General features: G+C 34.6%; 1 protein-coding gene across 1 annotated transcript in view; it reads left to right on the top strand.

Annotated features, from left to right (window-relative positions):
• The window catches only part of Boll (boule homolog, RNA binding protein), a 57310-nt gene extending 39676 nt beyond the window's left edge, over positions 1 to 17634 (top strand). Inside the window, 2 exon segments of the mRNA XM_074071337.1 lie at positions 15311 to 15414; positions 15416 to 17634. Coding sequence (XP_073927438.1) covers positions 15311 to 15414; positions 15416 to 15464 — 153 coding nt within the window. The 3' untranslated portion in view covers positions 15465 to 17634.
• The last annotated feature ends 2046 nt before the right edge of the window (positions 17635 to 19680 follow it).

Genomic DNA, 19680 nt, shown 5'->3' with positions numbered 1-19680 from the left:
TCTGCAAATATAAAATAACAGGTATAAATTTCAAACTAGTTAACTAATAGATTCTGGATTTCTAATCTTACTACTCTTTCTTAGGTATGCTGCTTGAATAGTATCAATTAGTATAATACCAACCTGGTAATAGTTACTGTGCATTTTTAGCACAGTAGCAGGTTAAATAGTTAAGATAGTTTACTTAAGGTGTCACTGGTGAATGATATTATATTTGCATCTAACTTATTTCTTAAACATGTAATTTATAAATTTTCCATCTATTGATTTGTCTATTTCACTCATCTGATAATGTATTTCTTAATTAATCAATACCAAAATTTGATTATTTTATAATATTTGGTGATAATCTTAATGAACTTAGTATGTTAACCTCAGTTTTGCATTTCTATCAAGGTATGGACCTATATATTAATTTAATCATTCATTTAGTAATTCTATCATGGGTCATAAACATCTCCTTCACATAGTTCTTCCCTTTGGAAAGCAGGGGTGTCTCTGTATTTAGACACTGAAGCCTAAGAATCCTCTTCTCACTTTAGCCCTTTTACTTATTGGTGGTGTTCACCCAAGAAAAAATTTGGGGAACCCTCATTTGTTTTTTATTTTTTGCTTTAACTAATTTTTTTTTGATAGAGTCTTGCATTTTTTGCCTGGGACTGGCCTCAGATGATGATCCTGTTACCTATGCCTCTCTCTTAGGTGGGATTACATTCATGTGCCACCACACCCAGGCCTTAGATTCTTCACTGTTTTCTTCTTGGGACAGTTGAAGACTAAACACACTTCTATTTTTTTTTCTTTTTCTTTTATTATTCATATGTGCATACAAGGCTTGGTTCATTTCTCCCCCCTGCCCCCACCCCCTCCCTTACCACCCACTCCGCCCTCTCCCTCTCCCCTCCACCCCCTCAATCCCAGCAGAAACTATTTTGCCCTTATTTCTAATTTTGTTGTAGAGAGAGTATAAGCAATAACAGGAAGGAACAAGGGTTTTTGCTGGTTGAGATAAGGATAGCTATACAGGGCATTGACTCACATTGATTTCCTGTGCGTGGGTGTTACCTTCTAGGTTAATTCTTTTTGATCTAACCTTTTCTCTAGTACCTGTTCCCCTTTTCCTGTTGGCCTCAGTTGCTTTTAAGGTATCTGCTTTAGTTTCTCTGCGCTAAACACACTTCTAATGGGGAAAATAATACTTTTAGGAGATGGTAGTTTTGTTACTTGGTTTTATAAGGAGTCAAGTTTCTTTCCTGGAGTATAAAGACTTCAAAGTTCTGTCCAAACTTCTTAATGTTTATTTCCCCCATTCTTTACCACTGTTATCTCTCCTTGTCTTTTGTAGGTTTCAGTACCTTAAAAAGCTGTTTTCTATTGAAAAATACCAAGGTAGAAATCAGACTATACTCTTCTGTCCTATGACTTCCCTGACTGATTTCCCTAATCGATTCTCAATCTGGGAAGAAATCCCTGACTGCCTACCTTATTAATATCCCCTTCCAGCTTGTTCTGCATATCTTAATTTGGATCGATTTAAAAACAAAACCTGAGTGTGCTGAAAATGAGCACACTTCATTCTGGCATTTCCCCCTTTCTGGTCATTAGCATGCTGTGGGACATGTATTTTCTGTTTTGGGTAGAATTTCTCCAAATTTTTAGATAGTATGAGTCTTTTCTTATCTGCCTAATTCAGTTATACCTTCTTGACTGAAATGATAGAACTTACGGATCTTTATTATGTACCCATTAGTTACACACTGTCATCCTTACTTCTGTTTTCAAATAAACCTCTAAGCTTAAAAATATAGTTAAGTATTCGTATTTTTGTAAGAGTTCTGCGCAGTTCCAACCATAATGCAAATGGTGTTCCAATTCAAAGAATATTCCCATGACAAAAAAGTCTATAGTGAGGTAAATATAAAACCTAATAACTAAATCCAATTCTAGATTTGGAGAATTTCTCAAAAGCAGAAGAGGAAAAAGTGTCTTTTCCTCCCTCACCTTCTATAAGAAAGGATTAGAGACAATGCCTGCTAACCCAAAAGATTTAATCCAGCTTGGTAGAAATTTCAGCTGTATAACCTAACATGAAAAAGTTCAAGCTCAAGTACTATGGGGAAAGATATTTTGTCTTACAGATTACAGCTTTTAAGTGCAGCTCATTTATACTTAAGAATGCCATTCTTGGTTTTCACAGCTTCTTTCTTTCCATTTCAAACCCACTGGTACTTTTAAAGGTCCACATTTTTCATAATGGTTTTTAATAATACAATAAGCATTTTCAAAGTATGGAAAGTGAGAATTGGAATGGCTTTCCTTGAACATGGAGTGTTACAACCTTTTAATCCTTAATTAAATTTGCTTTATATATTATAAATATTCTGAGACTAATTTAAAAGGTGACTATTATCTTTGTTACTAAATTCTAAAATTCAGCTGAAATTGGGAAGGATGTTTGTTAATATATATATTTTATGTGCATAAATATGTTTACCTTTATTCCAAAATGCTATTGTGTTTCCTCAAAGAATTTCATGGGCACAGCTATAGATAATAATGAAGTTATTATCTATAATATAATACTATCATACTGCACTTTAGTAGATTCTATTAGTGAAAACTGGGTCTGTCACAATCTGAGTTATCTCAGTATGTTCTTCATCAAATGGAGTTTTACTTTCTCATCTCAAAGATAAAATTTTTTCTAAGTTCATCTTTCAGTATTTCGTAGTATTTTGATTTCAGATGCTGTTTTGGATGTAGTTTGGTTTTTTTTGTTGTTGTTGTTGTTTTTTTGTGGTTCTGGGGGTTGGACTCAGGGCTTCCTTCTTAAGGGAAATGTCCTCAAGATACTAGGACTAGAGGATATCCCTAATCCCTTTGCTTTCAGTTTATTTTTCAGATAGGGTTTCCTGCTTACTATCTGGGCTGACTTCCAATGCAATCCTCCTGTCTCCACCTCCCAAGTAGCTATGATTACAGGCATCTACCACCATGCACAGCTTGTTCTATTTTTGTAAAACCAGTTGCATATACTCTGGATCATCTGAAACTTTAGGCTTTGTGGTAATCTATAGTAAAGTCCCCTCATAGACATACCTGAGTAATTAGAGCCACCTTTTACCAATCACACATGTATATATGTGTATATACAGATATATATATACAGATATAAAATAAGGTAACAGGGAAAGTGTATAGTAATTAGTACGGATATCAAAATATTACTTATTAACAAACACTGTAGCACCAACTCTAGGTGTCCAAATTGGAAATCTGAAGCTAGAGACAAGTTCTAATTTTTAATGGGGTTTTTTGCAGCTTTATCTAACATGTCATTCCATTCCTTTGTAGAAAATATCAAACAACTGATAAATCCCCACATGTAATTAATATCAAATTTTTGTGAACCTGTTTCTAGTTGAAGAGAACTGACCAAAATCTGATGTGTGAGAAATATAAAATTCTGAATTCCTTGTTAATATTTAGCTCTTTCCACATCAAATATTTTCACTGTGGGACTAGAGATGTGGCTCAAGTAGTAGACCACCTGCTTTGCTAGCATGAAGCCTTGGCTTCAAATTCTAGTCCCACAAAAAGAGTGTTTAACTGTGCTTTCCTACAGACTTGAGGGAGTGTATTTCTGTCTGCATCGATATTCTTTATACTGTTGTTTACTTAAGTTATTCCTTCCTCTCACCCCACCCACCAGGAAATAAATTACTTGTTATCTTAATAATTCTGTTAAAAAATAACAATAGAGAATCCAGTAAGCCTCCTGCCACTTCCAGTGTAGGAAGGCAGGATTCATTGTTAGCCATCATATGGAAAAGGGCTGGAAAGCTGAAAAGAATATGATGTACTTGGTTTTTCACAGAACTTTTGGAAGTTAAAACTTCTTTTAAAAGACTTTAACTCTGATTTAGGTATTAACCGTATACCACACAACTCATGTAGTTTATTCACTTGATTCTTGAAAATTTCTTTCTAAATCACATGTTGTCTTTACTTAAATTTTGTATGCCCAATTACAAATAATTCTCCTTCCCTTATAATGAATAATGAATTATTTGACAAAATACCCAGAATTCATACTAAAGGTCATTTCATCATATCCAGTTGATCTACTTTCTTTATTAAACATCCTTCAAACCAAACATCTCCAGTTCACACAATACAGTTTTTGCTGACATGATTTTAATCTGAGGGCATACAGTTTCAAAACAATCTTTTCTCTATTGTTAGCGAAGTAGTTTTTTCTAGTATAGTAAAACAGACTTGTAATTGTAATTAGAGTTATAGGCCAGAAGCCCAACTCCAGAGGTTTCAACATGTCAGGTCTGTTCACTTGCTCCAAAACACCAAATAAAGAGATGAGTAGTTGAGAAGGTCAGAAAAAGGAGATTTATTATACAGCACAGGCACACCACAGGAAGAGGCAAAGTAAGCATTTCAGCCCATCATCAGGGTACAGATGTGACCCTTAGGTTTAGATAGAGGAAATACTGGGGCAGGGGGAGAGAGGTATGCATAATATAACAGTCTCAAGCAAATTGTGGCCTGATTGATCATTATCTCAGTTCTGGTTCTCCAGAGAAGTTGGAGCAATCTGGTTCCCATGTGATGATTACTCCTGCTCCAGGGTCAGCCTCATCATAATAGGGTAATTATCCTCACTTGGGAAATGGTGTGCCCTGCTAGGCTGTGCCATTCCTTTCCTTGGGAGTAGTCTGGTTCCCTTGTCATGAAGATGCTACCCATTGGTCCTGTTCTTTCTGGAACCCAAGGTGATTGTGGAAAGACTCAGAATAATGGAGACATGTAAAATGGAGGCAGAGATGCTTTTAGTTAATTCATGGGCCCAAGTAAGGTGTCATTGTTTTTTTTTTAATTATCTGTTATATAATTAGGATCTATCTGAATAAAGTTGCATACAAACATAATACCATCTTTTCTCAGAAACAATCAAAAGCTTAGAGATTTGCCAAGTTGGAACTTAGTTTAACATTCTCTGAAATATCATTATATGAACTCAGAATTAGGCATCCTGGCTCTCCAGCACATATTTCCTCTTAAGTCTTGTTCCCACTTTCATTGAGGAACCCCAGACTTAACTTGATGTTAATTATCTTTATAGGAATGAAGGTCCTCTAATGTTTTATCAGTCATGGCGAGTTCTGCTGTCACTTCTGCATCTTGTAGTCATCAGATAGTTCTTGACTTTGCTGATCTCTCTTTTCCAAGTTCTTATTATATGAGGTAATCAGATATTTACCATTCAAATCAGAATAATTGACATAAAAGGAAATTATATAATTTTGAAATTTATATTGATAAACCTATAAAATAATACCATTCAAAATGTATTCAAAAAAAATTTTTTTTGCTGTACTGGGGTTTGAACTCATGCTTGCAAGACATGTGCTGTTCCAACCCCAAAATTCTAATAAAACAGTTTTAGAATTCTAATAAAATAAGATAGTTGATGTAAAACCTCAACTGTCCTAGGAGAGTTGAAGGATAACTGTATTAATATAGTACAAAATACATCTGATCCTCTTCATGGGTTTTGCATCTGCAGAGTCAATGAACTGTGGATGCTTTTTTCCTGCCATTATTCCCTAGATAATGCAGTAAGTATAGTAACTATTTATATAGCATCTACATTGTATTATAAGTAATCTAGAGATGGTTTAAAGTATGAAAGGATGTGCATAAGTTATATGCAAATACTATGCCATTTATATATGGGACTTAACCATCCATAGATTTTGTTATCTTCTGGGTGCCCTAGAACTAATTCCCCATAGATACTGAGGGACAACTGTAAATGTAATGTTAAACAATGGTGGAATTAAAAAGTTTAATCTGAAAAAAGGATTAAGCCATAAAGGTTAGGCTCGGACTTCTCTATTACTGAACCCTTGAGGCTTTATGATTTCTAGTCTAGCCATTGATACAATGCCTATATAAATTGACTGAATTATGTTTACATATAAGCCTGTTTCCCAGTGTTATGAACATGAAATCACAGAATCATATAACTTAAGAACCCAAATGAATCTCAGAGAACCTATTAACCTTTACATTATAAATGAAGAAACAATAACTGGAATAGTTTTGTCTTAAAATCTTGGTAATTTAACCTATGTTCACTAAATTTGCTGTATAATTTTTAGAAAACTTTGGTTAAATCATTAAGGATTACTTAAAATTCATTGTAACATCCCTTATAATTGTAAAAATATATTAACTTGGTTGATACGTACTATAAAAATCATACCTAGAACATTTTTGCCTACTGTATCATTTCAAGACATTTATATAACACATTATAATTTATAATGCAATTCACATGCATTATCTCATTTTACTCAATATTTTTGTAAGATGATCAGGCAGTTTTCTGTAAGAGAACTGAAGCTTACATAGATTAAGAGAATTATCCAAGATGACACTATTAAGTGGTAGTAATCAGAGGTTCTGATTAGTAATACATGATGACCTGTAAGGAGGCAAATTATCTCTGAAGAACAGTACAGAGAGAAAGGGAAAATCATTAAAATAAAAATGCAGTACTTTTCAAAAACAATTTTGTCCCATCTAAGAATTAATAGACAACTTTCATTTAATCACTAAAATTAAATGAAATGCCTCGCCTTCCCGGGACTGTAAATAAACGAGCCGGGCGGGCCGGAGAGGATCTGGCGGGAGCAGGGCGCGCCCAGCAACCAGGAGCGGGAAACCTTGTGAGAGGAGGGAAGACCCACTTCCCACGTGAACTGTAAATAAACACACAGGCCTGACAACGCGGGGCAGTGTCACCTTTCCCAGTGCTGGGAAAGGGGAAAGCCTGTGGCAGAGGCCGCTGCACAGGAGAACTCTGAGCAAACAAAGCCTGTGGGACCAGGTGAGCGCTAGCTCACCTCAGAGATCTGCATAAATAACGCCGCCAGCTACAGGCTGAGAGCAGCAGGCAGGCAAGCCACAGTTGCAGATACCACTCTCAGAACTGCCTCCAGACGCTTTTTTTTCTTTTTCTCCCTACCTTTGATGAGAGAACAACCGAATTACACCTGCTAGCCGAAAAACTTACTGAAACTGTATTGCATTTGAACTGGGGACACTTGGTGGGGCTTTTTTTTTTTTTTTCTTCTGTGTGTGTGTGAGTATAGTTTTGTTCTACTTTATACATCCCCTTTGATGAGACAACTACAGAACAACATCTGAGGCACCAACTCCAGGACTGGAGATTGAGACGGACATCCAAATTATTAAGACTGAAATTGCATTGCATATAAACTTGGAAGTATTTTGGTTTTTTGGTTTTTTTTGTTTTTTTTAATTTTCTATTTTCCATTTTATTTTAATTCATTTTTATAAATAGATATTACTTTCATATACTTATTTTTTATTTTTTTTATCTTTGATTTTCAATCCTCTCTCTGTCACTCTATTGTCTGTTCAGCTTACTGTCGATTAGTACACTAACACTCCCTGTTTATACCTTTGAAACTCTCTTGTCTGATACCTTGTTCTGCTTTCTCCCTCTTGTCTGTATATTTGTTTTCCCCTTTTCTTTAACTTCTTGCTTTCCATCTCAGCTCACTCTTCCATTCTCAATATTACCATTGTTATTATTACAAGCTAGAAAATACTTAATTACACACAGTACAGGGACAGTAACAACACCAAGGACAATGACAGGAAGACAGAAAAAACAAGGAAACCAGTTTCCCCACAGCAAAAATTAGTACAGGAACCAGAGGGGAATGAAGAGAACAGAAACTCAGATCCAGACTCCAACAAAATGAAGATAAACTATGCCAAAGGACCCAATGAAGCCTACAAGAATAATTTAAAAGAAGACATACTACAAGTACTCAATGAGAATTTTATAGAGATGATACTGGATAGGGTCAACCAAAATGTACAGGAGACACTCAAGAAATTCCAAGACAATAAAAATAGAGAATTTGAAAAAGCAAAAGAAGAAATAAAGGAAACCATAGAAGCACTGTATAAACACCAAAGTGAAAGACAGAACACAATGAATAAATGGATAAATGAACTCAGGACAAAAATAGACAACAATAAAGAAGAAAACAGCCAGGATATGGAAAACCTCAGAAAAAAGAACGAAACAGAACTGCAAAACAAAACAGAAGGCCAATCCAGCAGAATAGAACAAACAGAAGACAGAATCTCAGAACTTGAAGATGAAATGGTAATTAAAGGAAAAACTGAAGAACTACTAATTAAACAACTCAAGACCTGTGAAAAGAAAATGCAAGAACTCACTGACTCCATCAAAAGACCAAACTTGAGAATCATGGGCATCGAAGAAGGAGAAGAGGTGCAAGCGAAGGGAATGCGTAATATATTCAACAAAATAATAACGGAAAATTTCCCAAATCTAGAGAAAGATATTCCCATACAGATGCAAGAGGCCTCCAGGACACCAAACAGACCAGATCAAAATAGAACTACTCCACGACATATCATCATTAAAACAACAAGTTCAGAAACTAAGGAAAGAATATTGAAGGCTGTAAGAGAGAAAAAACAAGTAACATACAAAGGTAAACCCATCAAAATCACAGCAGACTTCTCAACAGAAACATTAAAAGCAAGAAGAGCGTGGGGTGAGATCTTCCGGGCACTGAATGAAAATAACTTCAACCCCAGGATACTCTACCCAGCAAAGCTATCATTCAAAATAGATGGAGCAATAAAAGTCTTCCATGATAAGCAGAAACTAAAACAATATGTGACCACAAAGCCACCATTACAAAAGATTCTGCAAGGGATCCTGCACACAGAAAGTGACACCCAACTTAACCATGAAAAGGCAGGCAGCACCAAACCACAGGATAAGAAAAAGCAAGACAGTAGAGAGTAACATCAAGTTAGGTACACACAATCAAACCTTCAAACAACTAAGATAACTAAATGGCAGGAATCACCACATACCTATCAGTACTAACACTTAATGTTAATGGACTTAATTCACCCATCAAAAGACACCGTTTGACAAAATGGATTAAAAAAGAAGATCCAACAATTTGTTGCTTACAGGAGACTCATCTCACCGACAGAAATAAGCATATGCTTAGGATGAAAGGCTGGAAGAAGATTTACCAAGCCAATGGCCCCCGAAAACAAGCAGGAGTAGCAATACTTATCTCTGACAAAGTAGACTTCAAACCTACATTGATCAAACGAGATAAAGAAGGACATTCCATACTAATAAAAGGGGAAATAGACCAAAAGGAAATAATAATCATCAATCTGTACGCACCCAATGTCAACGCACCCAATTTCATCAAACATACCCTGAAAGACCTAAAAGCATATATAAACGCCAACACAGTGGTTGTGGGAGACTTTAACACTCCATTATCATCAATAGATAGGTCATCCAAACAAAAACTCAATAAAGAAATCCAAGATCTAAAATATGCAATAGATCAAGTGGACCTAGTAGATGTCTACAGAACATTTCATCCAACCTCTACACAATATACATTCTTCTCAGCAGCCCATGGAACCTTCTCCAAAATAGATCATATCCTAGGGCACAAAGCAAGCCTCAGCAAATATAAGAAAATAGAAATAATACCATGCATACTATCTGACCACAATGCAGTAAAAGTAGAACTCAACAACAAAAGTAAAGACAAAAAACATGCAAACAGCTGGAAACTAAATAACTCATTACTTAATGAAGAATGGATCATCGATGCAATAAAAGAGGAAATTAAAAAGTTCCTGGAAGTCAATGAAAATGAAAACACAACCTACCAGAACCTATGGGACACAGCTAAGGCAGTCTTGAGAGGAAAGTTTATAGCCATGAGTGCATATATTAAAAAGATTGAAAGATCCCAAATCAATGACCTAATGATACATCTCAAACTCCTAGAAAAACAAGAACAAGCAAATCCCAAAACAAATAGAAGGAGAGAAATAATAAAAATAAGAGCTGAAATCAACGAAATAGAAACCAAAAAAACCATACAAAGAATTAATGAAACAAAAAGTTGGTTCTTTGAAAAAATAAACAAGCTCGATAGACCCCTGGCAAACCTGACTAAAATGAGGAGAGAAAAAAACCCAAATTAGTAGAATCAGGAATGCAAAAGGGGAGATAACAACAAACACCATGGAAGTCCAGGAAATCATCAGAGACTACTTTGAGAACCTATATTCAAATAAATTTGAAAATCTAAAAGAAATGGACAGATTTCTAGATACATATGATCATCCAAAACTGAACCAAGAGGAAATTAATCACCTGAATAGACCTATAACACAAAATGAAGTTGAAGCAGCAATCAAGAGTCTCCCCAAAAAGAAAAGTCCAGGACCTGATGGATTCTCTGCTGAATTCTATCAGACCTTTAAAGAAGAACTGATACCAACCCTCCTTAAACTGTTCCGTGAAATAGAAAGGGAAGGAAAACTGCCAAACACATTTTATGAAGCCAGTATTACACTTATCCCAAAACCAGGCAAAGACACCTCCAAAAAGGAGAACTATAGGCCAATCTCCTTAATGAACATTGATGCAAAAATCCTCAACAAAATAATGGCAAATCGAATTCAGCAACACATCAAAAAGATTATTCACCACGACCAGGTAGGCTTCATCCCAGGGATGCAGGGGTGGTTCAACATACGAAAATCAATAAACGTAATAAACCACATTAACAGAAGCAAAGACAAAAACCACTTGATCATCTCAATAGATGCAGAAAAAGCCTTTGATAAGATCCAACATCATTTCATGATAAAAGCTCTAAGAAAACTAGGAATAGAAGGAAAGTTCCTCAACATTATAAAAGCTATATATGACAAACCTACAGCCAGCATTATACTTAACGGAGAAAAATTAAAACCATTCCCTCTAAAATCAGGAACCAGACGAGGATGCCCACTATCTCCACTCCTATTCAACATAGTACTGGAATTCCTAGCCAGAGCAATTAGGCAAGAAGAAGGAATAAAAGGAATACAAATAGGTAAAGAAACTGTCAAAATATCCCTATTTGCAGACGACATGATCCTATACCTTAAAGACCCAAAAAACTCTACTCAGAAGCTTCTAGACATCATCAATAGCTATAGCAAGGTAACAGGATATAAAATCAACATAGAAAAATCATTAGCATTTCTATACACTAACAATGAGCAAACGGAAAAAGAATGTATGAAAACAATTCCATTTACAATAGCCTCAAAAAAAATCAAATACCTAGGTGTAAACCTAACAAAAGATGTGAAAGACCTCTACAAGGAAAACTATACACTTCTGAAGAAAGAGATTGAGGAAGACTATAGAAAGTGGAGAGATCTCCCATGCTCATGGATTGGTAGAATCAACATAGTAAAAATGTCGATACTCCCCAAAGTAATCTACATGTTTAATGCAATTCCCATCAAAATTCCAATGACATTCATTAAAGAGATTGAAAAATCTACTGTGAAATTTATATGGAAACACAAGAGGCCACGAATAGCCAAGGCAATACTCAGTCAAAAGAACAATGCAGGAGGTATCACAATACCTGACTTCAAACTATATTACAAAGCAATAACAATAAAAACAGCATGGTACTGGCACAAAAACAGACATGAAGACCAGTGGAACAGAATAGAGGATCCAGATATGAAGCCACACAACTATGAGCAACTTATCTTTGACAAAGGAGCTAAAACTATACGATGGAGAAATAGCAGCCTCTTCAACAAAAACTGCTGGGAAAACTGGTTAGCAGTCTGCAAAAAACTGAAACTAGATCCATGTATATCACCCTATACCAAGATTAACTCAAAATGGATCAAGGATCTTAATATCAGACCACAAACTCTTAAGTTGATACAAGAAAGAGTAGGAAATACTCTGGAGTTAGTAGGTATAGGTAAGAACTTTCTCAATGAAACCCCAGCAGCACAGCAACTAAGAGATAGCATAGATAAATGGGACCTCATAAAACTAAAAAGCTTCTGTTCATCAAAAGAAATGGTCTCTAAACTGAAGAGAACACCCACAGAGTGGGAGAAAATATTTGCCAATTATACATCAGACAAAGGACTGATAACCAGAATATACAGGGAACTTAAAAAACTAAATTCTCCCAAAACTAATGAACCAATAAAGAAATGGGCATGTGAACTAAACAGAACTTTCTCAAAAGAAGAAATTCAAATGGCCAGAAAACACATGAAAAAATGCTCACCATCTCTAGCAATAAAGGAAATGCAAATTAAAACCACACTAAGATTCCACCTCACCCCTGTTAGAATAGCCATCATCAGCAACACCACCAACAACAGGTGTTGGCGAGGATGCGGGGGAAAAGGAACCCTCTTACACTGTTGGTGGGAATGTAGACTAGTACAACCACTCTGGAAAAAAATTTGGAGGCTACTTAAAAAGCTGGACATCGATCTACCATTTGATCCAGCAATACCACTCTTGGGGATATACCCAAAAGACTGTTACTCCAGAGGCACCTGCACATCCATGTTTATTGCAGCACTATTCACAATAGCCAAGTTATGGAAACAGCCAAGATGCCCCAGCACTGACGAATGGATTAAGAAAATGTGGTATCTATACACAATGGAATTTTATGCAGCCATGAAGAAGAACGAAATGTTATCATTCGCTGGTAAATGGATGGAATTGGAGAACATCATTCTGAGTGAGGTTAGCCTGGCTCAAAAGACCAAAAATCGTATGTTCTCCCTCATATGTGGACATTAGATCAAGGGCAAACACAACAAGGGGATTGGACTATGAGCACAGGATAAAAGCGAGAGCACACAAGGGAGGGGTGAGGATAGGTAAGACACCTAAAAAACTAGCTAGCATTTGTTGCCCTTAATGCAGAGAAACTAAAGCAGATACCTTAAAGCAACTGAGGCCAATAGGAAAAGGGGACCAGGAACTAGAGAAAAGGTTAGATCAAAAAGAATTAACCTAGAAGGTAACACCCACGCACAGGAAATCAATGTGAGTCAATGCCCTGTATAGCTATCCTTATCTCAACCAGCAAAACCCCTTGTTCCTTCCTATTATTGCTTATACTCTCTCTACAACAAAATTAGAGATAAGGGCAAAATAGTTTCTGCGGGGTATTGAGGGGGGGAGCGGGAGGGGGTGGAGTGGGTGGTAAGGGGGGGGTGGGGGCAGGGGGGAGAAATGAACCAAGCCTTGTATGCACATATGAATAATAAAAGAAAAATGAAAAAAAAAAATAAAAAATAAAAAGTGTTACAAGCAAAAAAAAAAAAAATGAAATGCCTCTTCTAATCCCTTGAAGTGTTTAAAAATCCAAATCAGAAAATATTTCAATTCTAAAAGAAACAAATTATAATAAACATGAAATTGTTAAATTGTATTTTTATCAAGCAACCCAAGTAGGAACCAGTTTCCTAACCAAACAGTGGAAATAGAATTACTCTAGAATTTCATTTTGTTAGGTTTCTCATCAAAAGTTTTCTTTAAAAGTATTGTTCAACTCAGCATCTGGGAAATATAAGAAGGAACACAAGCTAAGAACAAAGCGCCTCTACAGTATCCCAGAAAAAGTTTAATCCTCTGATAGCAAAGGATATCCTTACCCTATGCCATCTATTATTGGGAACACATGCTTTTGAAATAATTATGTCCAGCAACAAAAGTAAATGTTTTTCTTCTTTCTTCCCTTTCTGTTGCTAGTACTACACAGGCTATTGTATAGACTTTTCATGTTGTATTTGCTATTTTTGGAAAGGGTTATTCAAGCTTGGGATTTTGGAGATTTTTGTACATTCTAATTGGCAGGTACTAGACTCTATATTAACTAAATTTGATGTAGTTCTAAGATAAGTGGTCATTATCATAATTGTCTAGTGAAGTCTCCTTAGCTGAAAAACTATAAAAGTTCCTCAGACTTACTATAGCCTGATGTCATTGGAGTGAATTTTCTCACAATACTGATTGAATAAACTATCCTTAACTTATTACAATACCACAGTGTGTTTCTAGACTGTTTTGTAACTTCACAAAGTATCTCGAAGTGGTATTGATACACTGCAATTGCATTTAAAACATTTTTAACCCTAGGTCTGACATGCATTTTAAAAATTACCCATTCTTTTTATGACTTACTCCAGATGGTTATCTATTCTAGCACTGGTAGGTTATTTCATTGTTTGTAGACATGTTCAGAGTCTTGGTAGGTCAGTAGAATGGCCTGTGTGCCCATATTATGTAAACTGCAACTATATATAATCAAACATGCCTCTTTAGAGAAATTATGCTTTTTATCTTAGAAACTTTAGTTCATTTCCCTTAATTGTATGTAAGTTACTAGTTAAGTTTTTCAGAACTACTGAAACAACTGTATTCAATTTTTGTGGTCAGATGCAGTTGATTTAGCCTAGTTGCTACTTCAAAAGTCTCATTCAAGACCAGGTGTGGTGGTGCACACCTATAATCCTAACACTGGGGAGGCTGAGGCAGGAGGATCAAAAGTTTGAAGATGGCTTGGGCTATACTAGCGAGACCCTGTCTTTAAAAAAATAAAAAAGTCTTATTCAGTTTTATGACATAAACTCTGCCTTCTTAAATCACAGTATTCAAATTCAAATCATTTAAAGCAGGCAGAACAAATGAACTTTCTAGGCAAAAAGATTTGGCTCCTTTTGATGCTCTGAAGTAGGCATTTAGTCAGTATACATGCCTTACCTGAAATTTCCTATTCTCAGTGTCTTGAGCACAGCAGTGTCTCTGATCATCCTTATGTTTAGCAGTGGATCAAATAAGTCACTTCTTAGAACAGAACCTATTCACTGGATGTTTTACTTAGTCATAGGATAAAATGTTACTCCATTACATGAACTAGTACATTAATGTTTACCTAATTGTCTCTGAATAGCTGCTTTCTCACTGATAGGATCTGATTCATATTCTTACATACTCTAACTACAGTTTTGGTGGAAAAACATCTTTAAAGGTTAGAGATGAGACAAAGTAAGTATAACCTAGTAATTTAGAAATATCATTGAATATGAGTATTCTCAGGTCCCTCATGTTGAGTCTCTTGTTAAGAGAAAGAGCCCTAGGAGGCCTCCTGTCCAGTACCAGGTTTTAAAATGACTTCCTCTTTACAGTGAGAATTTCCTGAAGCACCCCTTCTCTCTCCTTAGAATCCAAGCCCAGTTAATCTTATTTTTAAAATCTTTCCCCTAAGTAACTATAAAATTGGAGCCATTTAAAATACATTAAAACCCTAATTTTCTTTAAATCTCTTAATAGGAACCAAGGTTACATTCTGTGAGAAGAAACTTTTCTCAGACTTCATCTATAGGCTTGAAACCTCGATATTCTCGAAGCCCACACTTTCATCCTAGAAAAGATTTCAGAGGATTTAATTCTTACTCCACCTTCCTCTACTGACTTTGTTCAATAGAACGTTGAATAACAGAAAATAACTAGTAGCCACATATGTGCTGTAGTAATGAATGAGGGTTTGGGTATGCTTAAGGTTAAATGTTTTTGCTCTTTTAAGAGAAATTAGAGAAATCTTAGTACCCAGAACGTTGGAAATGCAGGATTAAATCATGGTTTCACTTATTCATACACTTACGTAATACAGATCTATAACCTGTAACAAACAAAACAAAAGTTGTATCTGTAAGACAACAAATGTCTTGATAAAGTTGTTTAAACAGTTGGTCATCTGGCTGTTTTAGCAATGTGATAATCCCACACAACCACTTAAAACATCTTGGTGTTTGGACTTTTCAGTTTTATTCCAGATGTTTATTTGTACACAATAGCCACCGCATATACAGAAAACATGTAGCAACCATTTGAGGTAATACTGTACAATTTTAAAACAGGATCCTGTTAGGGAGAGTCTAGCTTCCTCATTATTTTGGTTTCAATATATTTAGGTTTGTATGTATTTTACCTATATTAAATGGTTTTGGTAAAACATTTCAAACTCTAGGTTTATATTACAGATTTTGAAAAACATCAATGCATATAAAAATCTATATATTATAAAACATAAAATATCTAGAAATATGTCATATTGTGACCATTGATTTTGTAACAGGTACTACAACCAAAGTTCACACTAAACTATGCTTAAAGTTTATTGCCTCTATGTCTGGACTTCTTTTTGTCATTTATACATGACATTTTTATCACTTACGCATTTTAGCAAGTATAAGTACTCACTGTGTATATCATGTCAGGTTTGATACATATTTCTTCCTTTAACACAGTGACACCATCACTGTTTCTTTTTCTTTTAGTTCTTAGTTTGTGAGGTTTTTGGGCTTTTAAAACATGAACTTTAACTTAATAAAATTTACCCTAACACATTTTCACTTCGTAAATACAAAGAAACTATGAATGCCCGCTGTTACCGAATTAGAGATGTTTTTAAAAGCTAAAAAATGCCGCACTAATTAGCAGTTTTTAAATTAAAAAATAGCTATACTAACTTTTCTCTCAGTGCCTCGTTTGCGGTATATTGTAACTTTCTTCTATAAAAACATTATATTCCTTTTATAAAAGTGGATTAATAAAACAAGTTATATATATAAGCAATATTTAAATTAGCTACAAGGAAATTTATTCTAGAATTTAATGAAATTTGATTTACAATACTAGGTAATATGAGGATTCACTACTTTAATTTCATGTCCACTTCAAGAGCTAATATTGGCTTGTATTTCTGTTGGGCAGCAGTAAGAATTATATATACAAACCTTCTTATAATAACAGGAAAATTATAATCCAGTAATTTAAAGTAAATTTTTATCCTGTCTCATAAAGGGTAATGAATATATCTATGGATGTATATTTTGGGGGTATATCATACTAATATTTTTGAACTAAAATATTTAGGTCTAGAAATACAATGTAAGAAAATAATTATATTAAAGAATATTAAGGCATATTCTAAGGCCACGCTATCCATTTAAGAAAATTTTATTTTGCTAGTTATTTTCAAAGTAACATGCTGTGTGTTATGGCCCAGTATTCTATGACTAGAGCCTAGTCAGAATATCATGAAACAATCTAATATTCAGCTTGTCCAATATTTCTAGAATTCATTTTAATCCTATATTTATTATTCAGGCTTATTCAGTATTCATCAATGCATTTTTGTTCTAAAAGTTTTATAAATTTCAAAAGTCTGAGAATAATTCTATCTTGCTTCAAAAAAACTGACACTGAAGTGTTTTTTCTAGCTAATTTATTTTGGGCAATTACGCATTGTGCTTCCAAATTACTCTCACTCAGTTCTATAAAAATTACATATTATGATATTTCTCTCTCTGGACCATAAAGTACAGAACAAAGGTGGTATGAAAATATGTTTTCAAAAAATACCCCCAAAAAACTATTCTGCTTAAATTATGATATTTCACTCTTATTTTATAGGTAATATAGCACACCTATGCTAACAAAGCAACAGCTTTAATAAGAATAAAAAAATCAGCATTTTAGCTTTTAATTATCCAGGCCCTTTTTATAAGTCATGGTAAAAAAAATTAAAGATATGGAAACGATATTATTGCTTATACTCTCTCTACAACAAAATTAGAGATAAGGGCAAAATAGTTTCTGCTGGGTATTGAGGGGGGGGAGCGGGAGGGGGTGGAGTGGGTGGTAAGGGAGGGGGTGGGGGCAGGGGGGAGAAATGAACCAAGCCTTGTATGCACATATGAATAATAAAAGAAAAATGAAAAAAAAAAAAAAGATATGGAAACGAAAACTTTATCCTTAACCTCAGATAGTTCTAAGCAATCAATGACAGTATATAAAGGAAATGTTTAATTAATAGAAAAGTATCCTTTTTGCTTTGTTGTTTTAAGAAAAAAAATCTAAAGAACAGTTTTAAAGTATTCATTAACAATTTGAACTGATTTGATACTTACAGTCTGTTTCTTGCTAATCATTAGAATCCTTGGTTTTAATATGTCTAATTAAAAAGTACCAAAGCAAAGAAAGCTACACAGTATTGACTTACATAAGAAAAAGGAGAATAGACTCAGCAGCAATCCTGGTTTACCAAAGATATTTTTATGCCTGTGCCCTGGCAGTGAGTATAATTTTTTAAAAATTTGTTTAAAACTTTTCAGCTCAGACTTACATGCCTCATATACTGAACATTTAAATATCTACCTCAACAAACTTACCAATGATGGGTTTTGATAACTTGGTTTAAACTTGGCTAGTCCCCTTCTCATTGCTGTCAGTGTGAAGCAGTTTTCACTATTTTTCCTGTTTTTTCCAACTGAGATCACACCAATTTCCTCATTTTTACATTTAGCTGTACATTTATATTGGTTTTTATGCCACAGAGCTCATAGTTCCACATTTCACTGGTCTCTATTGATTATACAAAAAGGAAGAAGTGCTGTATATTCTCTTTAGGATAGAAAACTAATTTTATGACATAAATTTAAAATGTTTGATTTAAAATTTGATGTGAATTAACTATCTTCTAGTGACTGATTTAAGAAAAAACTTTCTACTTTGAGGATTAACCATTTTTTATATTAGGTCAGACAATGTCATAATGAATGTTGAAGTATTTCCTTTATATTCAGGCAATAGATACTCCTTCCAACTCTTAACATGGCACAGAAATCCAACCATCAGCTTTTAACCATACATATTTTAATAATTAATTTTATTTTAGTACTTACACTTTTCTTATACATTGTAATTTTAAGTACATTCCAGAAATGGGTAAAAAAATAAAACACTGCTCAGTGGTAGAGCAGGTGCCTAACATGCATTAAGGTGTTAGGTTCACTCTCCAGCACCAAAAATAATAAAACTAAAACTAAACTCAGTACTAAAAAGTTCTGCTTTCTATATAAAATGCAGGAAGTTTCTACAAAATAAGTTTCATAGAACTTTAAATATACAGTGACTTCAGTTTACCAGTATTGAAAATTTTTACTGTGACTTACTAAGCCTTCTAAGAGCTGGGTGTGTGGCTCAGGTGGTGGAGTGACTGTCTAACAAGCACAAGGCCCTAAGTTCAAACCCCAATAACATCAGTCTGATCCTGTCAACAGGTCATAACCTATTTTATAAAAAAAAAAACTGAAAAATGTCCGTCATGCCTTGTTAACTATGGGAGTGTTTGCATTTAAGCAGAATCTTGAAGAAATTACTTAAAACACAGAATTAAAATGTAGGTTTTCTTGCCCTTCCTAATTAGCAATAATTTAATACCTTTAGCATATCTTTTAAAACACATTTTACATGATATCTGAGAAATATATAGAAGTAGGTTTCATCATACTTCCTCAAGACATAACTCATATCCAACAAAGTAGCTAATGTCATAAAACCGGAAAATTCAATGCTAAGTATTTTTATGCAACTCATAATAAAGCCTCTAGTCTGGAGAGGTGGGACATGTCTCCACTGTGATATGAGGAATAATTTACCAGGAATTGTCTGATATGTGACATTTTAGCTAATGAGGTGGTATTTGCATTGGTAATAACTGAAGTCAAAGACTCTGTCTTCTGCAGGTTTGTTAAGAAAGATGTCATGTGAATACAGTAATGTTCAGTAAAGTCTTAGAATTTAAATTGTTAGTAAAGAGATAAGTCTTATCATTTGTATTAAAACTGTATGTATGA

Source organism: Castor canadensis, chromosome 4 (assembly GCF_047511655.1).
Source record: "Castor canadensis chromosome 4, mCasCan1.hap1v2, whole genome shotgun sequence".
In the NCBI taxonomy this organism is placed as follows: domain Eukaryota; kingdom Metazoa; phylum Chordata; class Mammalia; order Rodentia; family Castoridae; genus Castor; species Castor canadensis.
Note: the sequence above shows the minus strand (reverse complement) of the source record. Positions and strands in the feature narration are given on the sequence as shown.